Raw genomic sequence first — 24,027 nt, 5'->3', positions numbered from 1 at the left:
CCCCCAAGAACCCAGCCAAAACCACTGGCTGCACGGCTAACTGAGCTAAGTTGGTAACAGCAGCTAAAGTTTTTAGCAGTAAGCAATTGAAATTGACAGGTGGCCAAAGTTCTTACAGATTGCATCTTAAAGTAATCCAAAAAAATGTATCCAAGACAATTTAAAAGTTTTTCAAAAATGTTTTTTTATTTATTATTATTTTTGATAATACAAAAAAAAATATAAAATGCAAACAGATTAAAAAAAGTCATACAAAATGCTGTAATCTATCTTCTAGTTAAAAAAATAAATCAGGAACTGAAAGTTAGTAGAAAAAAAAATGTTTTTTTAATGAAAATGTAAAATACTATTTATACTTGTGCTAAATACACGTTTATCCCTTTAACCTGTTATCTGTAGATCTATAACTTGGCTTCAGCCATTTTGGTGCCAGTCTGGGCGCTTTCCTCTCTTTGGTGGGCTAGTTTCCTGCAGTGGATGAAGACGTAGACCGGATGTATGAACACCAGCAGAGTGAGGAGAGTCAGAGCAATGTCCACCTGTAACAGATCAAAACACATTTTACCTGTTGGCATGCTGAACATTTTGAAATGGATCCATCGACTGCTACAGCAGGACAGACTGCTCTCTCCCTTAAACTCTCTTGAGCACCTACGTAAAAGGGGTCTCCTCCCAGAGCTCCTTTGACGAGTGCAAAGCAGGGGTACTGCAGCAGAGAGAAGACAGCAGATATGGACATCACCATGCCGTACAGCTTCCCAAAGTGACAGGCTGGAAAACTGAAGGAGAGGGAGAGACATGTCATTTCACAGGTATGTCTATGACTTGGTATCCATCTGTTATGTAACCAAAAACAATTACAGAGTTGCAAATGTTCAAAAAGTCTCTAGTCTCTTGTCACAAATGCACAAAAGTAGATTTGAATGCAATTTACTGAAGGCGCTTCCAATAATAGTCAAATGTGAACAACATAAACCAACAAGGCAATCTGAGAGGGCGACCGTGACCACTACAGGAGAACAAGCTGCAGCTTCACCCACTCATCCCAGACCTCTCTTATGCAGCACAGAGAGAATTTAGGGTTCTGTCATCTGCTGCATGTTTACAGTTTGAACTCTGATCTGAATAGCAAGCCACATATGCAGCGGACCCTGGTTCAGATCCCAGCCAGATGACCTTTACTGCATGCCACACCCTCTCTCTCTCTCCCATTTCCTGTCTATCTACTATCAAATAAAGGTGTCTGTGCCTGGAGAAAAAAAAAATCTTAAAAAGAAAAATGACCTGAAGACAATCTTTGTACCCAAGTGGTGTTCAACTTCCATGGAAATATGAATAAAGGCAATATTTCCCTTTTTCTAATGGCTTTAGGGAAAGTCACAGGATTTAAACATTTAAGGCATTTTCTCTGATGTTTATACACAGTTTTGGGTGATTTTTGACCCACAAAAAGATTAAAATCGGCGTGTTTGTTTTGTTGACAATTTTCCCCTACCACTTTAAATCATTTTGCTGTGTTTGCAAAAGTTAAATAAAAAGTAAAATTTTTTTTCTTTCTTTAAAAAACGAAGAATGGCCACTGTCAAATTGTGGAATGCATCTGGGGTCCATCACAGACATTTTGGGCCCCCCATTGCAACTTTCCATAGTACACACTTCTGTTGACTTTACCTGAGGGAATTACCCACAGTTCATAGTCCTCTGACCTTAAACACAGTGTTACCAGGAGGAGCCTTTAAATGTCTGATGATGACACATACAACTTTGAGGAATTGTGGAACTTTTTCACCTGAAGCCTCTGACTGAATATGTTCATATTTGTATATATTTTACGTTTATATATATGAAAGTCTCAAACTACTATTAATGCCATTTTGATTGCTTGCAGCCTCTCACAGACAAACACTTGCGGTCAAGTAAGTGTGTGACAGCTCAGGGGGTGTGGCTTTAGGTGAGGCCTTTTAGCTCAGATTTTGAGTCATGATCCAAAAACCCGGGATCCTACAATTACCATAATGCCACGCAGTAGAAAAAATATTCAACCTGGTATATAGGCAGGCATAATAGACTAGGGATCCAAAGTATGTGACTGTGCCAACCCCAATCCAAAATGACTCTGACGACATCATAGTGAGCTTTCCACAAAGGTCTAGTTGTTTTTAGACATTTTAATGCAGAACTACTACCTAGTTCATATTAAATGATATCAAACATAGAAAATCTACATGGTCAGAGGGGAACATAAGTTCATAAGTCACCTCAAATAGTTACAAATCTGTGTATTTATGTGTAACAACTCAGTAAACGTTACAGAACTAAAACATCAGGTCACATCCGTCACAGTTCCTGTTTCTTTTATTTTGCCCAGTCCATGTGTGTGTGCGCATGTGACATCTACTCACGCGATGTTAATGAACGCTGCGTTTCCCCCATAGAGGAAGGAGCGATTGAGGACTTGAAGAACAAAGGTGAGGTACTGCAGCGGGAGGAGAGGAACGGAGGCGCACACGGAGAACAGCAGGCACTGCAGGGAGGTGAGGAACAGAGAGAGAGAGGAGGAGCGCAGGTCCGCCTCCCGCTCAGTCTCTCCTGCAGGAGGGAAAATGGTCAATAAGTAATGAATAAAGATGCTATTATACAAACACACACACATCTGCAGTTAAAACACCAATCATTGATTCACCAGGAGCCAGAGGCTTTCCCTTGTGTCTGTCCATAATGAGCCCGTTCCAGGGAGCACACAGCACTCCACACAGCTGCGTCATGGCAAAAGCATTGATGTACTGACTCACTGCAGGAGATGAGGTGGAGTGAGAGAAGAAGAGGAGGAGAAAAAAGTAAACAGTAGTTGGTGTGAGATAATGAGTAAAAGGAACGGAAACGCTTCATTTCACAGCCAGCTGATAAGTGTGTGCGATAAAACGAGTGATTCTGATGCTTACCCAGGCTGGAGTCATTGTCGGCCAGTCGGTTGAGCATGGGGTTGAGCGTGCCGATGAAGAGGTAGTGTCTCAGCTGCATTACAGACAGCCACACCAGGTGCCACAGGAAGAACCAAGACAGCACACAGCTCCGGAAACTCGCCACTAAACACGTGGAAATTCACAGGGATTCTGACATTAAGTTGATGGGGAAACGATGAGGTCTCTCAATCAAACGGAGACAAAAGTGTGGGATCATCATTGCAAGTCAAAATCCATTTACCCAACTCAGGCAGAAATGTTCATAGATTAGGCAATTCTGTAGCTCTGTACTTAAAGCTCTATTCACATTACATTTAGTGACGTTCCTGGGAGTTTTAGTGACAGGCAGTCAAATGAAACCAGTGCTGATTACATTAATGAAAACTATCATAAATGTTTGGCAGTGACCTTTTTGTCTTGACTAAGATGGGACAATGACGCACTCAAAATAGATCTTTAAAAATGAAAACTATGACGAAACATATGTTTTCTTTTTGTTGACGAAATGAGAAGGGACTGAAGTGTTAGTGCCGGGCTATTGGACATTGAAATAATTGTGCGACTGTCTGTCAAAATATAACCAATTCATCCCTGTCAGTGATTGACTTGTGCAGATCTCTTCGATGCTGTCTCAAGTTAGACAGCGACAACAACCTGATGGTCGGCAAAAAGAATACATTTATGGACACACTTTATTTATGATTTGGCAGAAAAGGAAAACAGTGCAGTAGAGAACACAGCCCAAGTGGGAAGAAATCAGACAAGCTGAAGAGACAGCTGAGGGCACCAAATGTGTTGTGTATGATTTCTGAGCTCTACAGACAGCTGGGAACATTAATCTGCTAATTGTTTAAGCGTCAGTGTGATTTTAATGGTATTATTTACGAGTCATTCGCTACAGCCTGATCAAACTGTCTGATATGTTTGAAAAACATGAAGCTGCTGATCATACAGACACTAGTTAAATGAGTTTAAAGAGAGAGATTGTGACGAAATCAAATCAACACAAGACAAAACTATGAGGATAAAAATGTCTAAAATGTGACTAAAACTAACATGCACTTTCACCAAAAGACTAATCACTAAAACTGTTAAAATTTAAACTGAATGGCACACACCATTCCCTTCAACAAATTACAAATTTCTCTTGGTTTGAGTTAACGTAAGAACCCAACTGAACAAAGCATATCACAAAGGTTTGGTTATTTCTAGATCATTTAATGCAGACATGTTGCATAGTATATCTTTAACTTCATGCCATGCTTCCTTGTTGTTCTTTTCATAGTCACACTAATGAAGTTGGAATTTATTAATATTATTCAGGTTTCTGTACGTTTTTTGTCTCACTTCTCCTACACATTTTGAGCGACAATATTCAGCTTTGTCAACAACATTTTTCCCATTCATTCTTGTGGGCAATTTTTCAAATTTCGTTCTGCTACTACTTCAGTATACATTCTGCTAGACATTTTTCTAGTTGATAATTGACCATTCAATTCAGTGACTTCTCAGCAAAAAGCCCTTATGTGCCCTGGTTTTGCTTCTGGAAATTGAAGATCTTTGCCCTGACAGAAGATTATATTTAGATTTTGGGCAGTTGGCTGGACAAAACACACACATTTTAATATTTTTTAGTTTAAATATTTAAGTATTTGTGTTCTGTTTAATTGATCAACCATGTTATCCACACCTGACGATATGTATGTGGAGGCAACAATGAGGATAAGTACCTTTTCCTGAGTCTTGGGCCTCTGTCCCATCCTCTGGTGCTAATGGAATGCTGTCCCTCCCACTGGACTCCTGTGAAGCTGCCATGGCACCTTCCCTAATCCTCTCAAACTGCTCCACGTTGTAAGTGTTGCCCTGTCCACAACTCGGTCTGTCCATCAGGAAAATAAATGTCATGTCTCATCCGTGAAGATGATCTATATGAAGAACTGCTTCAAAGACAAGCTGATGTTCTCACCCATAGGTGTAGTATTGTGGCAAAGGGTAGGGGATGTGGGTTCTGGGCATCAGCAGGAAGGTCCTCAACAGGTGTATGATGCTACAGAAGGACAAAACAAGGAAGGAGGTGCGGAGAGAGATCCCCTGTTCATACAGAAGCTGGAAAGCAGAGGAAATGGGCTTGGTTAGACTTAAAGAATATGGAGTTGATGAACATGTACATGCAAAAAAATCAGAGAAAACAAATGTATTTCTGAGAAACACAGAGCAGCATGACTTCAAATGATGAATTTCGACTGCATTACCAGCCACAAGTTTTGATGCCATTATCTTCAGCCATGCCTGAACTCAGTCACTACGTTGTCCAGCACATTGCGACAGCCATTTTGAAGCGAGTGTAAGCCACCATCCTACAATGCAATTGCCCTGAATAGGATCTGATATTGTATATTAACTACCCATCTAGTAAATAATTTCAGTTACTGGTAGAACAGCAGTATAAAGGAGACACAGTTTCGTCAATCCTCCGCCTTTGTTCACACAGAACCAAGCAGCTCTGACAAAGTTACTTTTTTTGCAAAAAAATTACCTAATTACATAATCGCCATCAGTAAACAGGATGCTGTCTAACTCTCTCATTTACAGGGAAGGACTGTCCCCCGCACTCAAAGGGCAATGTGAATGGAACCAGTGTTAATGCTGGCTCAGGTGTGAGCTGGTTTTCAGGATGGGGGCCTTAAAGAGACAGGAGCTAAAACAGAGGTTTTCTAACAGAGGCTGAACCCAGAGCTGCAGCAGTATGAGAAAACTGATGCGTTCTTTGAGCATTAAAGTGTTTACACTTATTCTAGTTGTGACCCAAAGTAAAATTATGAACCTGAAAATTTGCAAAATACATTTCCTTTAATGAATCTGCTGACATGGCTGCACTCCTTTACCTTGAAGATGAGAAACACCGTAGAAGAAGAGTCAAAGGCACCATTGTAGAGGGTGATGATGGTGGAGCGATGAGCAGCGAACAGGTTTCCCACCTGCCCGACACACAGAGACACAATTTAGCTGTACAAAATTAATTACCCGAGATTTCAAAGTGGGCTTGAAATCTAATTTAGTTTGGACAGACTTTCATATAGAAAAAAAAAATCAGAATTTACCTGCATGTTGGTAAGAAGGAGCAGGATTCCTCCCACAGCGATGCATGACAGCGCAGGAAACAGCAACTCTGAAAATGCTAGGAGGCAGTGGAAGACAAACACCAACACCTTTATAGGCCTGTTAACATTGATTATGTGCTCATAACATGACTGTAAACCCATCTGCTCGACATACAGTGATGGATTCCAGGGTCACATTGTAGTGAGAGACGCAGAGAAGGTGAAACAGCTGAATCACAAGCAGTAATGTGCATGTGTTTGGTCTGGTCGCAGTAATGATGATGGGTTGGCTACTGCATGAAAATACATTTTCAAGACAAACTTAGGAGTTAAGTGAGGGTTTTATATTATTAAAGCACGCATTACACTGTATTGTAGTAACTTGCATGGTCTTTCCTGTGCTAAACAAGTAGCCTTAGCCCCAGTTGGTGCACTAAAAACAAGCATTGCTAAATACTGACACATCAATATAGAGTCATCTTTGCTATACAGCTAACTAGCTAATGAACAAGCTAACTTATGCACCAACTTTATTAAGCCACATGGTTGTTAAGTACATCTTAAAAGCCAAATGTCCACCTGCACAACTGGTATGTGTTTACAATATCAACCAACAAACACAACAATGTAATGAACAAGTTAGCCTCGGCTGGATGGCTAGATGGAACATTTTGTCAGCCTGCTTTGAGGAAATTTAAGTTAGCACAATGTTACACGGTTAGAACATGAATACCAGATATATCCTATTTTGATATGATAGGATGAGGAAATGTATGTTTTCTTTTTGTTGATGGGCACTAAAATCATAACTTTCACCCCACGTCATGATACACGTTTCCATTTGTTATTTTTCTCGTCATAGTATAGACAAAGTTTAATGAAGTGTTTGAAATGGTCAGTTAATTACTTGACGTATGTTGTGAATGCTTGCGTGTACACCTACCTTCACTGGAAAAGGCCACAAGAAGGGTTCCAGTTGTGTACAAACCTCTGGAGAGAGAAATATGCATCAGTGGCTCGCTGATTTCGCTGAGTCAGACACACTAGAGGGCTGAGAGGTATTTCCACCATCACACATTATATGTACAATGGTAAATATTACACTATGAATGCTGGTGGATCTGAATGGCATCAGATGAAATAACTATTTTGCTTAACCTTGTTATGTTTATCTAAAACATATTCCCTGTCTGAGTGTTTTTCACTGGTAGGCTCTTTAGCCTGATAACCTGTATGACATTATCTGAAGCTATGCCTTCCCATGGACTGTGAGCAATCAATAAGTAACCTAAATTGTCATTGTATAACGCAATAGCTTTAAAAATCAACATTCCTCACTGACCTGGGAAAAAGAGAATAGGCAATTCAATATTGGGATATTGGTGTCAGCGATTCTGTGTTCTTCAGCGTTCTGTTTTTCAAAAACAGTAACCCTATCTATCCTGTGAACAAATAGGACATTTACCCACAGTTTTATTTCAGAATGATGATGCCAATGCTGAAAATACAAGGGTCAGATAGGGTCTGGGGTCAAATGAGGTGGCCTCTGCTGGACTGTAATCTCTCTGCCTCAGTGATACACTCCCTACTTTATCTCTGTCATCCTTACAGACCCCCTTTGACCTAACTGTGAACTACAGCAATAACTGAGCTGCAAACTGAATTATGAACTCTTTTGCAACTTTTTACACCCACTGCAGTTTTGAAGCCTTTGCTTCATTATGTTTTCTGGGGTCAGACTACTGATTAAACTGATGCTAATGTGGGTTTTCAACTGCAGCCTTGAAGAGAAAAATAAGATGAACTCACATTCCCAGCAGCCTGGTCACCGTGGTGCCAAATCGATCAAACAGGTAGCCATTGACTAGATTCAGAAAGTTGTTAAGGAACGAAGCGATGGTGAAGACCAGAGAGAACTGCTCATCCTGTTTACTACAGTCTGTATGAAAGAGAAGCAGAGGTAGGGTGTTGAGCAAACTGGACCATGTCATCTGTTACCCAAGAATAGACCTGTCATGAAAACTACTTTATATTGCTGAATATTCTCATGGTAATACACATATCTTCATAAGTCAATAAGGAAGGTACTGTTCGTTAAGTCAGTAACGTAATTATCATGACAGGCCGTCCCATGTCCTTTTCCATGAAGCCATGGCACAGTGAAGTGAAACCTCATAGGTGCAGTTTTCCCTGAGGTAACCGGTGGCAGTCCGCTACAACATCAACATTGGCCACCAAATATTGATTTTCTATTTTTGGAACTGCAAGTCCTGTTCTTATTCACTCAAGACAGCACACCCATCAGTGAATAGCATGATCCGATACAGTGGATGGTGGTGTGGCTTTTAATTGTCAAACTTCAAAAGCTCACTTTCACCCCTTTGAAAACATGATATTCTGCAATGCTATTTTTAAACATGTTGCTTATGGTGTAGCTTATTTTAATGCTGCTTGCATCAATATTTATTATCATAACAACGAATCAAGTGATGTCTGTAGCGTGTGTGGTGTTTTGGAGTTCTTCTGCCCCCAGTGGTAAAAAAAATTATCAACACAGCTTTAATATTGCCCCTCCACTGAGTGAAGTGATTCATCTGGGATTGTCATGAAACATTGTTTTCTGGTTTGTTTTTTTGTCCTAAAAAGTATACCATCCAAGAAGTGTAGTGGGGGGGGGGGGGGGGGGGGGTGGCCAAAATGCTCAGAGAGCGAAACTATTGCCATCGTTTTTGTCAATCTGTTGTCAAGCTGTGTGACAGAACCAAGGAGGGGTGACGACAATGAAGGAGTCCGATATTGTAAAATTTTACCTTGTTCTCTTTTACTCTAAGACCGCAGCAAAACCAGTATGTTGCCATGGCTTTGCATTAGTGCAGATACTTTGTTCTGAAGTGGTGCTTGAGGAAAATAGAGTCCTCCATCACAAGTGGAACAGTGGAAGCAATGACAGACTGAAGATGGACATGGTAAAATCTTTTTGTTAGCTGCTAGCTGTTTTCATCTAACCCACACATTTCTCTGGGAAATCTACTCTATTTACCTCCATGCTGATATAGTAAAGAGAGCTCCTACTAGAGCTGCTCACCTGTGCCTGTGTCGTTGGTACCTGGGACAGTGGTACACAGCTCACTGAAGTAGCCGTCCTCCTTCAGCACAAACATCAGAGAGGCGAAACCAAACACCACACCGGCAAAGCACAGACACTCCAGCATCCCCGAGGCCAGAGTCAGCCTGTAGCGCAGCCTGGTACCGACCTCGTGCCCCTGCATGCTTCACTGTCCTTCTCCAGGTCGCCAAACGGTTTATTTCCAGTATGACTTTGGTCGCCACAAAGAGTTGTTTTTGTTGTCTCTCTTTGTCTTTTCTGTTTGGCTGATTTCTCTCAGATCAACAAGTGCAGGGTAGTAAAGGTCTCTGTTGGGTTAAGATACAGAACAAAAGCAGGTGTTAAACAGCTTTTCATCCGTCAGTTACAGCCCAGACGGTGTGATATGACAGTATATTTTTCCACGCCCATGTAACAGATGATCCATGACTGAGCAGCATTAGTGAAGCAGTGAAGCAGTGAAGCAGTTTCTTTATAAAACAAGGTCAAATTGTGACATATATGTCACAATCTGACCTTGTTTTATAAAGAAGGACCAGTGGTTAATAGCATACTCAGTGTGGTGGTGTTGAGGAGCAGTTTTATGAGTTTAAGTTGTGAAGATGATCGCAAACAAGTCTGAGAAATCTTGAAGGGAGATAAGAACGAAACAGTGTATGATAAGCTGAGTTACTTTGTCCTCTGCTGCCCCGTTAGAGAATAAGGTGTCCAGTTTATGTGACCAGTCTGGTAAGAGAAGGTTCATTGACTCTGCTCATGCTGGTTATATCCCAGAGTCCATTCTAAGAACGTCATTCTGGCTCAGGTTTACATTACTGTCAGAGAACTCCTAGAGCTGCTCAAACAGTGCATAGATATTGTAACAGCCACTGGGGCACTAGCTATGAGAGCGCCCCACTCAAATTATACAGGGACATGAGAACACACACGTGCCTTTAAACAAAGTCAAATTAATTGTCTTTTGTCTGCTATCTCAAACAGAAGCAGAAAATCAATTATTTGACTCTTAAAAGTGTCACCTGGTAATATCAGTCTTAGTAATTTCTTCTTGATTTCTAGAGCCACTTGTTGCAGTGGTGGAAAATCATAATTATAATCATAGGTACATTTATAAGAACAACATTATTATATGCTCCAAACACAATAATAATGATAATGCTGTAATATATTACTATATATATTACATTGAATATTAAAAACAACTATAACAACTCTGTCAGGGACCATTCTGAAAAGTATATGTTTATTTTTTATACTATCTTTCTTTCACAATTATTTTTTATTGACAAATTGACAAAAAATATATACTTTCACCAGATTAATTAAGTACATTTTTTCAAGTACTCTGAAGGAAATATTGTATTTCTTACACTAGGCTATCTATCAGGTTTAACTAAAGGGGTGGGTCATTTAATGGGTCATTCATTCACTGATGAGGAGCGAATGGACTTTGCTTTCCAGAGTCATGGTCAGGTCTATCGATTCTAGCTTTCACAAGCCTCTGTCACATGCGGGACCAATTTGTCAGACTAGACTGACATGCCTCCTGTTCTCTCTCTGCTGCCAGGAAATGGAGAAGGGGAATGGCAGTTAAATATGGAATAATATGAATTACATAGGTCAGAATTGAATGTTAAATATGATCTTCAACACATCCAAAAAGTTACACACACAGTCCAGGTTCATAAAATAGAATCTGAGTTTATGATCGTATGCCTGTCAACTGTGCATTCGTGCACTATCACATAGTCAGGGATCAGATTGGAACCTGAATGAATGGCCAGTTGTTTACCTTCTGTTTTCTTGCCATTCTGTTAATAAAGTTTTTGTTATTTTTTAAAATACTATTTAAAAAAAAAAATAGAATGTTGATGATGATAGAATATGATGTCACACCAATAAAGTAAGGCAACGGAATGTGTTGACATCACCAGGTGGCTTTGATGTTTATTTACAGGTGCTTGTTCCACTGCATGATAGTATCACTCAGGAGAGAACACAACTGCCTTGACACAGTAATTTCTGTACTGAAGGAGACAACAGGTTAAACAATGCAGTCAGAGTACCAGGACAAATTCACAGTCTCAGCACTGACTAATTTTTACCTACCGAAAGGGACAAGAAATGGTCTGACCAACAAACAGATGGAAGATCCACCGCAGCCCCCACAGCCCCTTGTGCAGCCCAGACTAAAAGGGCAGACCACAAACACTTTGACCCACAGGATCCCAAAAATGACCACTGAGTATCAGGAGGAGTTCCTTCCTCCAATCAACAAGTCTATTGTCACAGTCCCACCAGTACCAGATTGTCACGAACTAAAAGGGACTGGAAACTTTCCAACTGACATACAGATGGAAAATTCACTTTGGGCCCTGAAGCCACCTTTGCAGCCCATAAATAGCACCTATAGCGATCTGTCACACGTTGCAGGGGAGCAGGTGGTATCCATGGTGGACAGTAAAGGATTGGTTGTAACCAACAGTGACTCCAAGCCAGATCGCTTACAGGAAAGACTGAAACCTCTCACAAGCTACAGATCTGATTACTGCAACCATCCAGTACAGCCCTGGTGGCTTGAGACTTCCAAAGAAGAACATACTAGAATAATGGAAAGTGATTTCAGCCTGGTACCTCAAGACAATGCTCTCTGTCAGCAGATGAAACCCATAGAGGTCCCATTTGGGCCCTCCTGCCTCCCACCAATTTCCAAAACCAACTTTGTGTTAAAGGATGCGACCACACAGGAGGAACAAGCCATAATGGCTCTGATGGAGATGACAGATGACAAGAGGAAGGCAATGCTTGAGGATATCTCTGTAGATGATTTCAGTTTCTGTCGACTGTATGTGATGAAGGAGAGAGAGCTGAAGGAAAAGGGTCATAGCATAGCAGACGAACTCTGGGCTAAACTGGAATCTGACAAATTATTCTGGGAAGAGGTCAAATTAAAGGCTCAGAAGAAAATACAAGAACATATCACAATGCTGGATGACAAAGTCAACCTGGCTGCTCTTAAGTCCTCCAAACTCCCGCCCATTTCCAAAACCACCTTCTTGGCAAAGGATGCACCCATGAAGCTTGAGACATCCAAACAATTTGTTTTGGACAACCAGGACGCAATAATGGGTCTGATGGAGATGACGGATGAGGAAAGGAGGGGGGCAATGCTTGAGTCTATTTCTGTAGACTGTTTCTGCATCTATACTCTGTATGTGATGCGGGAGAAAGAGCTGGCGGAAATGGCAACGTGTCAGAGCAAAGCAGACAAACCTTGGGCTAACCTGGAGATGGCAGATAGGGAGAGGAGGACTCCAATACTTGATCCTACTATTGCTCATCGACTGCATACGATGCGGGAGAAAGAGCTGAAGGAAGAGGCAGAGCGTCGGAGCAAAGCGGCCATGCTCAAGGATGACATGGAAGCGGACAAATCATTCTGGGAAGAGGGAGAACTACAGCTTCAGAAGGAAAGAGAAGAAAGTACCAAAATACAGAAGTTCAATTTGAACACAGTGGCTCAACAACATGCTCGCCATCAGCAGATGACAGCCTGTGAGGTCCCTATTAAGCTCTTCGACCTCCCATCTGTTTCCAAAACCACCGTAGCGACAAAGGAAACATTCAAGATGGAGGCCAACAAGCGGCTAAGCAACTCACCGAAGGCCCCGCAGCATCCCAGATACGGCACTTGGAACGTACCCGCTTGTTGGCCCAGGAAGACTAGATCTCCGATCACTAAACTGCTGAATGCTCGCAACAACGTCGAGCTCATGCAGAGAACATCGCCATCTTCACACAGTTTCAGCTTCACTGAGCTGAGATATGTGTGAACGCAAACAGAGCTGGCGTCTTGTGGCATCCATGAAAACAGTTCACTAGCATGTTACTATGGGTCCCACTCCCCTGCGACCTCTCTCCCGCTCTTCTGCTGCTCCTGTCACTCCATAGGTTGAGTGGTTAGCAGCGGTGCCTCACAGTCAGGTCCTGGTTAAGGTCAGGCCTTCCTGGTAGGAGCTTATATGTTCTCAAGTGTTTGGGTTTTCTCTGGGTGCTCCAGTTCCCCCATGATGATAGTTAAAAAAAATTAGGATAGATAAGGTTAGAATTGCCACCTGTCTTTAGCGGTTAAAACAATAATAATACAAAAATAATGTAATAAATGTAATAATTTCTTACCTGCCATATATTTTAAATCACTTTTGGGTTTTGTCCATTCAATGAAAGATTAATTACCTGGATACTTAGTGGACAACAGGGTAATATTGTACAGCCATTCAGCAGGGAATATTACACTGTTTTCTACTTTGTACAAATGAAATGAAGGCCCTCTTCCCTTAAAATATTATTGATATGTTTATATTATTTAGAAAATTCAAAAACACAAGTCAATGCTTTTTAAAATGTCTTTGAATTTTCTGTTTTAAAGCAACACAATGTAGAAATTGACATTTTGGGCAGTGACAATTAATTAAAGTCAATAGTGATCACTTAAATACACCAACTTTTTAATTAGAATATAAGTTTAATATAAAACTGTAAATAAATTGTATCATGACAATTTTCTCTAGATTGTTAGTGTAGATTGTACACACAAAAAAATGCTTAAAATGTTATGGTTAAAAATGTTCATGTTTCACTTGTGACTTGTAGGCTCCTAAGTGGACCATAAGGTTAAAAACCAAAACAAACTTAAGAAAATTAAAAAAAAAATTAAAACCCAAGTAACTCTGCCAGAGTGTGTAAAATGTTCCCAATCATTAATACATTGAAATGGCCCCCCTACCTTATTTGTAAGAAAGTGGGTGCAAAGGGGGGAAGGGGGATCTGGGGGTCCTCCCCCACAAAATTCTGAATTTGGTAGATGTGATTTCCTGTACTCTGGTGCCTTTTGGGGATGGCCAGCTGGACAAGGGCAATACTTAAATTCAAAGATTCAAAGATTCATAACCTTTTGCTTTCTGACTTTTTGAGGGAGTGACTTCACACAACTACTTGGGCTTCAGGGCCCCGTGACCTCTTGGGTGATTCGGGCTCATTCAATAATCCATCCCTGCTTTGTCTGTGCGCACAAAGTCTCTCATTTATGTGCATGACTCAAATGCTGGCAGACACGGCAGCTGTAGGCAGGTATAGCTATCATGAAATCAGAATCGTCTAGCCTTGAATTATTCATTCATTCATTCATTCATTTATGTCACTTGTTTAATGTATTTAATATGTAAAAAAATAAAAAAATAAATAAACAATTAATGCCTCGGGCGGCTCTGGTTCATTCTCACCCAGTTGTTGGGAACTTTCATCGTCTTCGGATGAGACTTCAAATAAGCAGCCCTACATTATGTCAAAGTTTTCATATGTTCTGGACATTCTTCAAAGTTTTCAAAAGCAGCGATGTGCACTTGGCGTCAGCTTCTCAACAGGGAGCACTCACAGTCGCCAGTTCCTCAGACCTTGCCTTCTCTAGTTTGACAGATGCATTTCCTAGACAGTAGACTGTGAATACAACTAGATGCATCCTGTTATGAAATATAACTCAGTTCCTACACATGCAGCCACCCACACTGACCAACGTTAATGTCAAGATGCTGCTAACATAGTATCAAAGAATGATGATAAAATACCTGTGAGAACAATTCTCAAATGTCAGTTGTTATTTTGATGTATTGTGTTCACATATGAAACTTAACAATAGATACAACATTATCCTCAAAGGTACAGTCAAATCTTATTGTTGTGCTTCCAACCTGTGTTCTGTCTTGTGGTAGCTATGTGGATGGTTGCAGAGTGTGAAGGGATGTGTTCATGTATGGTATGTGGGATAATGTGCCGCGAAAATTAACATAAAGGAACTTAGGAAAGGAGTTCATCCTGAAGGGGGTTATTGAATAAGTATGTATAAGTGTTTTGACCTTATAGGTTGATGGATGACACACAACAATGGTTGATGTGTACAAGAAGTGTATGTGTATCATGAGATGGAGGTGGAGATGATTGGAATAGTGTAAGAGATCATATCTATTCTTGTAACTGTTACAAACTGAATGTATTGTTCCTAAATATCATGAAAGCTGAGGAGATACTGCCTCTACTCAGTCATCACCTGTGCTCTGCTGGTGTGTGAATATGTCTTTAAAAATAAAAGCTAATAAAAGCTTGGTGTTTGACCATCTCTCATCTGCAGCACCACATACTATATATTTTACACTGAAATATCAAAAACTGCTTTAAAAGCTCTGTTCGGGACACTCTGAACTGAAAGTAACACGTTTTTGTTTTTCTTGTTTGTTTGTTTTAATTTTGTTTTTGGATACTTTCACTAAATGTTGCTGACATGTCTGTACTTTTACTTCAGTCAGGTGTTTTTCAGTTGTGATACCTGAATAAACGTCTCCCACCACTGTGTTAATGACTACTGTTGCCTGGATTTATGAAATATGAATTTCCAAATAAAATTCACCGGAATCTAAAAAATAAAATAAGAAAAGATGTCCCTTTTTCCTTTTTCTGAGTCTAGTGTCCCACGCACATGGCGACATGAGGACAGTTATCGCCAGGCGGCTCTGACCATAATCCAGATTAGGTCACTTAATCTGTGAGCACTGGCACATGGCGCGACGTGGACACAAGACATTAGACCATTATAACGTCTGCGGTCATTCATCCTCGAACACAACACGAGTGGACTTTTCGATGTAATTATGAGAGGACAGTGATGTCCATAGACGGTCTATTTCTCTGTGCGGAGGACGCTGAATCCACTCACCCAGCTCCTGGGACAAAACCCGCATCAGTGCTCCGACACCTGCAGTATCAGTCTACATGAAAGGATCCTCACCTCGTCTTTTTCCAGCTCATTCAAACATCCTCCTGTGCGGGGACTCTTCAGCCTCCTTCCAGCCGCAGCGCGTCTGACGGCTCCTCTGTCTCTCTCTCTGCGTCCCGGTCCGCCCCGGTGTCAGCAGGTGGACACATTAACATAAGGCTCTCCCTCAACAGATTACTCGTGAATTACAGGCTAATCTGAGGGATTTTCAGTTACTCAGCCGACATGATGGGGACATTTTAACGTAAGCCCCTGAATCACACACAGTGAATAACTATAAATGCAATGCAAACTCACTAATGAGACCAAAATACACGTGTTGGCTCCTGCTGGGATGTTGTGATTTTTCTTTTATTTTGAAAACACGCTGTTTTTATGATGGTGGCATCATTATGAACTGCTGTCTTTAGACATTTTGGATTTTCTTTTCTTTTCTTTTTTTTTTGTTCCTTTTTTGATCACACTTGCTATCGCTACTGCACACACATACATGACTATCGACCAATTATCCTGAGCGCTTGTTCCCGGTTCCAGTGCTCCTGCGGTCCATGTGGAGCTCTCTACTGCCCTCTGCAGGTCCCCGCCTAGCTTACCTCATTTCTAATTTTAAACTGAGCAAACTCATTGAAAGGCAGACACAATATAACATTGATAGTAAAAAACTGAGTGACAGTGTGATCTTTTGCTGCGAGTCATTATGAGGAGTTTCTGCCCTGCTGGATCAAACTCACGGAACGGGGCAAGTAAGTAATGAAGCATGTTTAAGTTACTAATTGTTACATATAATCTGATGCATCACTCACCACAGTGCTCCAAATTACTGGAAGCAACATCAGCACACAAACGGTGTGTTGTGAGATTAATGATGAAACTTGACTCTGCCACAGTGGAAAGGTGTATTTTTGTAAGATGAATCCTTCTATGCAGTGTGGCAGTCTGATGCAAGAATCCGTGTGGCAGTTGCCAGGAAAATGCAAATAGAACACATAGTACCTACGGTAAAGTTTGGAGGAAGAAGGACTACGAACTGTTCTCCAGGGTTTACACTCCTTTAGATGGGATCAGCTCACCTGAAAAATGAAAATTCTGTCATTATCTACACCATAAAGTCAGGGGAAGTTTTGCAGCCTGCAAAACATCTGCATGGAGCTACTAGTCCAATTTTTAAAATCTACTTCAGTTGTTGAGGAGAATGCTAAATGATAAAGACTGAATTTCTATTTCTTTGGGGTGAACTTCTCCTTTAATGCTACAGAATACAAAGACAGTTTAGTCACAATGACAATTTGAATTTCAACAGTTTGTTGAAGAGCCAAATGTTCCAACATGACCGTACCCCTGTGCCGTAAGAAAGCCCATAAAGACATGTTGCGAGGAACTCAAGTGGTCTGCATAGACCCCTGATCTCAACCCCACTGAACATTGGGATGAATGAGAACCTTGACTACAGGGCTGGCTCGAGGCATAAGCGAACTAAGCATGTGCTTGCCTCTCTTTTTACATATTAAATAAATTGACATAGTGTGACATAAATAAATGAATGAATGAATAATTCAAGACAAGATGATTTTGATTTCATGGTCTTTATGCATCTGTGCCCAGGGGGACAGTAGTTCATAATCCATCACTGTATTAATACAATTTATAATGTAATATTATAGTGTGACATTTGTGTCAATAATTGTCAAGCACAGGTGATTCCATGGTGATGGGAGTGGGGGCCCAAATCGAATTCTGCTTAGGGCCCCCAAAAGGCTTGGGCTGGTACTCCTTGACTACAAATCAGGCCTACTTGTCCAACACCAGTGCCTGACCCATCAAATGCTGTTCTGGTGTCTAACCCATATATATATATATATATATATATGTCATCACCAGTCCTGACATCTTCCCAAAATTAGACATCGGGAAGCTGAGGGAGCGATAGAGAGGGAGAGAGGAGACAATGAAGAAGGTGGAGTAGTAGCAAATTCCGAAGGCTCAAAAAGATACTGCTGACGGAATGTACTGTTTGCTCTGAAGTGTGGTGGAATTAAGAAGGAAGTGTGTACGTAAACGATGCTGGCGAAGGCATGGCGGCCTCCGTGAAAGAAGCTGCTGTTGAGTACCTGCAGGAAAAATGTGACGTACTGCAGGTGGAGGATAGGACAGGTGAAACACACACAGAGGAGGAAACACTGCAGGGAGGTCAGGAAGAGGGCGAGAGAGGACACATGGAGGTCGGCTTGCCACATGGTCTTTCCTGAGAAAGATAAAAGATGATGCTGGGTAAACTGTGGAGTCTTTATAGGAACTGCCAATATAGAAAATACCTAAAGGACAACTCAGACAAGTATAGAAAATGAAGTTCAACCCTTTTATTTTGGAAAACCCTTAAAAGGATTCTTTTGGGAGTGTATAATCTAGGAAGTACTCAAAAGCTCAGCATTTACTTTGACTCACTGTTAGCCATCACACGAGTTCTGTGTTTCGGTTAAGATCTTTAATTCAAAGGAGAACAAAATGGGTTTGTTCGTTGGGGTTGTGCCGCTCTATAACAAAATTAGCCATTTTGTTTAGAGCTAAGAGCGACATATAGCCCAACATTCAGTCAAATAGAAAGCTTTATTCCACACTTTGATTTGAAGAAAGCTAGCCAGCTAACCTGGATCCAGAGGCTTGTGCTTGTGTCTGTCCATGATGAGGCCGTTCAAGGGAGCCACGAGCACTCCGCACAGCTGGGTCAGGGCATAGGCACTGGTGTAGTGACTCACTTGAAAGGAAGGTTAGACAGAAAGGGCAAGTTTAGTCTGGGGGAGGATACTAGCGGTAAATAATAAGAACGGCAAAAAATGTATCAAAACCTATACCATAGAAATGTTACCCACACCAAGGAGTGTAATAAGGTGCGGATCACTGGAAGAAGGCAAGGCAAGTTTATTTGTATGGCACAATTCAGACACAAGACAACTCGAAGTGCTTTACAGGAGCAGACAAATACATTAATTACATTAATTGACATTAAAAACTGCATTCAGAAACAAGTAAGAAGACATAAAAAAACAAACATTTAAACAAGTAGGCTAAAATAGAAAACGTTTAAAAAAGACAAGATTGTAGAATAAGTCACAGTGCAGCTCAAAGACTTGAAATTGCCTCAGTTAAAAGCAGTGGCAAACAGAAATGGTTTTAGTCTTGGTTTAAAAGAAGTGAGAGTTGGGGCGGGGGGTTCAGGGGGTTTGTTCCAGATATGTGGCGCATAGTAACTGAATGCTGCTGCTCCATGTTTAGTTCTGACTCTGGGGACTGAAAGCAGACCGGTACCTGATGATCTCAGAGGTCTGGATGGCTCATAACGTGGCAGCAGATCAGAAATGTATTTTGGCCCGAAACCATTTAGGGCTTTATAAACCAACAGCAGGATATTGAAATCTATTCTTTGATAGAGGAAGTCAGTGTAAAGTTCTAAGAACCGGAGTGACGTGATCTACTTTTTTGGTTCTTGTTTGGACTCGAGTAGCAGCGCTCTGAATCAGCCGCAACTGTCTGATGGAGTTTTTAGAGAGTCCTGTAAAGACACCATCACATTAGTCAAGTCTGCTAAATATAAATGCTGGACAAGTTTCTCCAAATCTTGCCAAGACATAAGTCCTCTCATCCTGGATATATTCTTAAGGTGATAGTAGGCTGACTTTGTAAATGTCTTAGTGTGGCTGCTGAAATTCAGGTCTGAGTCCATGATTACACCAAGGTTTCTGGCTTGGTCTGTAGTTTCCAACATTACAGACTGAAGCTGAGCAGAGGCTTTTAGTTGTTCTTCCTTGGATCCAAACAGTTATTTCAGTCTTATCTTTGTTTAATTGAAGAAAACTCTGACACATCCAATCATTGATTTGTTCAGCGCATCTACTCAGCGTTTGTATGGGAATATAGTCCCCTGGTGATATGGTTATATAAATGTATGTGTCATCTGCACAACTATGGTAGCAAATTTCATTGTTTTCCATTATTTGAATTAGAGCTTGAGGGATCATGTAAATGTAGAATAGTAGAGGCCCCAGAATGGAGCCCTGGGGTACTCCCTTGTGATTTTCATCCGTTCAGATGTGTAATTACCAATAGATACAAAGTCAAGTTAAAAGTTAAACCAATTTAGTGTTGTACCAGAGAGTCCAACCAAGTTTTCCAGTCGGTCCAGTAGTATATAATAGTCGACCATGTCAAACACAGCACTGAGATCCAGTAATACTAAGACTAAAATTTTTCCACTGTCTGTGTTTAAATGAATATCATTGAGGACCTTGACAAGAGCTGTCGCAGTGCTGTGATGTGGTTGAAATGCTGATTGGAAGACATCAAAACAGCCATTTATTATTAAGTAATTGTTCAGCTATTGAAAAACAGCCTTTTCAATTATTTTATGTAAAATAAAAGAGATGTATCTAGATTTCTCTTCTTCAGGAGTGGTTTAATGACTGCAGTTTTCATGGCTTGGGGGAAGACATCTGAGAGAACAGACATGTTGACAATCTGCAGCAGATCTGGAGTCATGCTGTCCGAAACTATTTTTGAAGAACCCTGCTGGTGAAATGTCAAGGCAGCAGGAGGAAGATTTCAAATGCTGTATGATGTCTTGCAGATTTTTATCATTGATTGGATCAAATTGTGTCATGGTATTAGAGTTGACAAGAAAACATGAACAAGTGTGGCACACTCTGGTTCCATATGCATTTTTTCTTTGTTGTGTTGATGTTGATGTGGACCACTCTGTATATCTATCTTCCCTGTGTTTCCTACTTCCATCTGAGGTGGCGATATCATTTATGAGTATCACTCTTGAGGCACAAGAGACTGCAGCCGTGTTCCAGTACTCGTTCTATCATATGCGTAGGTATGCCAGAAACCGATTTACTATCTACCAATATGTAGTATGTCCCAATTCTGTAAGATAAACAAATATGTGGATCCATATTCACAAACATTTGGAGAATCCTCTCAGAGTGCTTATGACTTCTAGCCGAGGAGTCCGAGCTTAACCGTGATTTAGGAATCTTCTTGGACCGCCTCTGATCATGGAAGAAACAGGAGCTTTTATCTTAGGTGGTGCGGTTGAGCCTGTTTCTAGGTGTGACACATTGTTTTTACTCTTGGTAATAAGGAGCAAAGTAAGTACGGTGAAATCGACCATAATCCAATCCTACATATGGAATTTAGTCTCCAAATGTTGGAAAACACAGACCTACTTGTGTAGTAGCCGACTGACATGCTGTTTGAAACTGAAATGCAGTTCAAAAAGATTAGCCACCACTTTGCATGTTTTGGATTTTCCTTTCAAGTAAATAATGACAGCTTTGCAATCCAAATGAGTCCCATTGGAGTTGGAGACCAAAACTGTGCTCGTAATACACATTCAGAAAAGAAACGGAAATGAACCAACCTTCCTCCTTTTTGGGCTCAGGCAGTGGCTGTTTGAGCAGATGCAAGGCGGACATCTCATCCTCTGCTCTCTTGTCCTTTTGATCATTCTTCGCATTTGCTTCCTGTCTTTCCTCCTCTTTGGTCTCCTCCTCCTCTCCTCTTCCTCTCCTTCGGACTGGGCAGCCTATCCTGTTGGAGCAGAGGCGGTGAGGGAGAAGTCATCTGCCACATACTTCAGCTGATCAGCATTGTGGAGTTTGTTCTGACCCATAAGTGAAGGTTTCTGGCAGTGGGTAGGGGATATGTCCCCTGGGCATGAGGAAGATGGTACGTAGGAGGTGGATTATGTTGCACAAGGTGAGGAAGAGAAAAGACGACTGAAGAGATACTCCTCTTTCACTCATCAACTTTTGAAAGGAAGACAAAAGGGGAAGGTGTGTACTTAACTTTTGAGGCAGATCGAAGCGCACTGGGGTCTTTATTGCATCAAATATCGATTACCTTTATGATGAGAAGGACAACAGCAGAGGAGTCATAGGCCCTAGTGTAGAAGGTGATGATGGTGGAGCAATAGGAGTCAAATAGGTTCCCCACCTTAACAGAGAAGTGACCTCCTATAAACTAACATACTTATTTTGTCCCCATCCTAAGCTTTCATTCAACCACATCAGTTTTTCAGCCAGGTCACCACAAACCTGAGAATTGGTGATGAAGAGGATCACTCCAGCGATAAGGATGCATGACAGTGCAGGGTAGAGCAACAACGACGTCTCTGCGTGTGAAAGGCACAGACAACAGTGTTGACACCAGATAAAGGATCTACCCTATATGTGCTGTACATAATCAACATACCTGTGTTTGACAACGTGATCAACAATGTGCCAGCGGTGTACAAAGATCTGCAAAAAGATGATAAACCATGAGACTGAACCGGGTCAGAACTACTTCCTGGTCAAAATGTCATTATACTTGTAAAGTCACGACAGTGTAGTGTTTATCACGTTGCCCTGCATGTTTCAGACATTATCTCTGCAAGCTCTGTTGTAGCCTGTCAACAACCCATTCATTTGAATCAGGTGTGTCAGGTGTGTATTGTCTCTTTTACATCATTGTATTATTGATGTCCATCTGTGACTTTCCCAGCAAAATGTTTCCCAGCAGCTCCAGTCCCTGCCTTTTTTTTCTTTTTTTTTTAAATCTATACATATAATTTCAACAAAATATTTTAAATTTAATATTTCTTGTGAAAACATGTCTCGTCTCATCTTATCTCTGGTCCTCCTCTCTGGTGATGTTGACACAGTATTCAGCAAAGTATCCATCAGCTTTCAGCACAAACACCAGAGAAACCCACCGGATGACGATCCCAGCGAAGAATAAATTCTCTACCAGTCCAGACAGCAGTGTCAGCCAGTATATATATATATATATATATATATATATATACTGTTGATATATTGAATATCAACAGTAGTGTTACACTTAAAAACTGTTAGGGGCGCCAAATTACCCAAAATAGCAATTCCTACATAATGTTGCTTTAAAGCAGATTAAATATCATGTTTAAAAACAATTTCTACAACTATATGGTTTAGTGGAAGAGAAGGTGAGACTGATTTTGCCAGATGACCTTTAAAAACTGTCAATAAAGTGTCAATAAATGAGACGGAAATACATAAACCTATATTTACTGCTGTAAATGAACTAATGCGAGGTACAGGTGAAGGTGAGAGTGTTGCTGTCAGAGAACATTTCGAGAAGCCTCAAAGCGTATTATTGAGCACGCACACAGATAGCAAAGTGACACTTGGAATGGTACCAAAAAACAACTAGAAGCCCAAAGCAAAAAACAAACAAAAAAAACGATAAAAAACGAAAGGAGTGGTGGTATAGTTTTCAGAATGTGTCCATTGTTTGCTGATTCCAGTGTAACTTTCCCCCAGATTATATCCACTGAAAACAAGTAATAACTCCAGCCAAGACTGGGCACTTGTTGGGTCAGAGGTCAAAAGAACAGGTGCACAAGCTCCCTCTGGGGTCTATGTATATGTCTGTGTGAACATAACTACATTGTTAATATGTGTGAGTCAATATGTGTATTAAGCTCTGTCAGACTGTAGACAGTAAAGGATGGGAGGGAGAAGGTATCCCTCCCTCCCTTCTCCCTCACCTGCTCCTTGCCCTCTAGGTGTCTGTATCTGCCAGTCATCTACCCAGAGAAAAAAAACCCCATCATAAGAAAAAGTTTGTATACAGCACTTTAAACCACAACCAAATATGACATCCACAAACACCTGAAACTTTTCCACTAATTTTAATCAGATTATTTAGAGACGTATCCTACATTGTCCCTTCTCTTATTAAAGTGGTCTAGTTTTGTTATTGCTCTCCCGTGTTCAGCTCTGACAGCCAGTCAGTGGAGTTTAATGCTTACCAAGAACACATGCGGTGTTGACGGGTAAAGGGGAATCCACATCCATGTGAGCCGGTCTCCCACTCGTCCTCTGCAGAGTTACTGACTCGGAGTTTGTCTGAGCCTCACCTCACTGCACTGCACTTCTCAGGTCGCATCGACGCTGCCTGATGGGCGGAGATGCTGACTTGTATGACAAGAATTTCCTGGCAGCAGGAATG

The 24,027-nt window shown here is 41.0% G+C and overlaps 1 protein-coding gene across 4 annotated transcripts; it reads right to left on the bottom strand.

Annotated features, from left to right (window-relative positions):
* Positions 1-208: 208 nt before the first annotated feature.
* Positions 209-17,469, bottom strand: slc43a3a (solute carrier family 43 member 3a). 4 transcript variants are annotated; one of them, XM_037110332.1, is made up of 13 exons: positions 14,453-17,469; positions 9,150-9,478; positions 7,874-8,003; positions 7,008-7,054; positions 6,065-6,141; positions 5,849-5,941; positions 4,930-5,069; positions 4,694-4,842; positions 2,943-3,086; positions 2,684-2,791; positions 2,403-2,589; positions 656-779; positions 209-539 (listed from the first exon to the last, which is right to left on the bottom strand). In XM_037110332.1, exons 2-13 carry the CDS (start codon positions 9,331-9,333, stop codon positions 402-404), a joined length of 1,521 nt encoding a protein of 506 aa, XP_036966227.1. In that variant the 5' UTR covers positions 9,334-9,478; positions 14,453-17,469; the 3' UTR covers positions 209-401. The 4 variants fall into 4 exon arrangements, with proteins under 4 accessions (XP_036966227.1, XP_036966249.1, XP_036966242.1 ...); XM_037110347.1 differs by lacking the exons at positions 9,150-9,478; positions 14,453-17,469 and adding an exon at positions 6,240-6,357 and having other exon boundaries at positions 220-539; positions 7,008-7,115; positions 7,874-8,007; XM_037110340.1 differs by lacking the exons at positions 9,150-9,478; positions 14,453-17,469 and adding an exon at positions 6,240-6,357 and having other exon boundaries at positions 220-539; positions 7,874-7,949.
* Positions 17,470-24,027: the final 6,558 nt, after the last annotated feature.

The sequence above is a fragment of the Acanthopagrus latus genome, chromosome 1 (genome assembly GCF_904848185.1).
Source record: "Acanthopagrus latus isolate v.2019 chromosome 1, fAcaLat1.1, whole genome shotgun sequence".
NCBI classification, from domain to species: Eukaryota; Metazoa; Chordata; class Actinopteri; order Spariformes; family Sparidae; genus Acanthopagrus; species Acanthopagrus latus.
Note: the sequence above shows the minus strand (reverse complement) of the source record. Positions and strands in the feature narration are given on the sequence as shown.

What these genes read in the sequence shown, in the direction of transcription:
- slc43a3a (XM_037110332.1), bottom strand. Translation starts at nt 9,333, where the DNA reads ATGCAGGGGCACGAGGTCGGTACCAGGCTGCGCTACAGGCTGACTCTG. An exon ending in GGGAAAGCCTCTGGCTCCTG is followed by an intron (nt 2,590 to 2,683) that starts GTGAATCAATGA and finishes TCCCTCCTGCAG; the next exon opens with GAGAGACTGAGCGGGAGGCG. An exon ending in TGGGAGGAGACCCCTTTTAC is followed by an intron (nt 540 to 655) that starts GTAGGTGCTCAA and finishes GATCTGTTACAG; the next exon opens with GTGGACATTGCTCTGACTCT.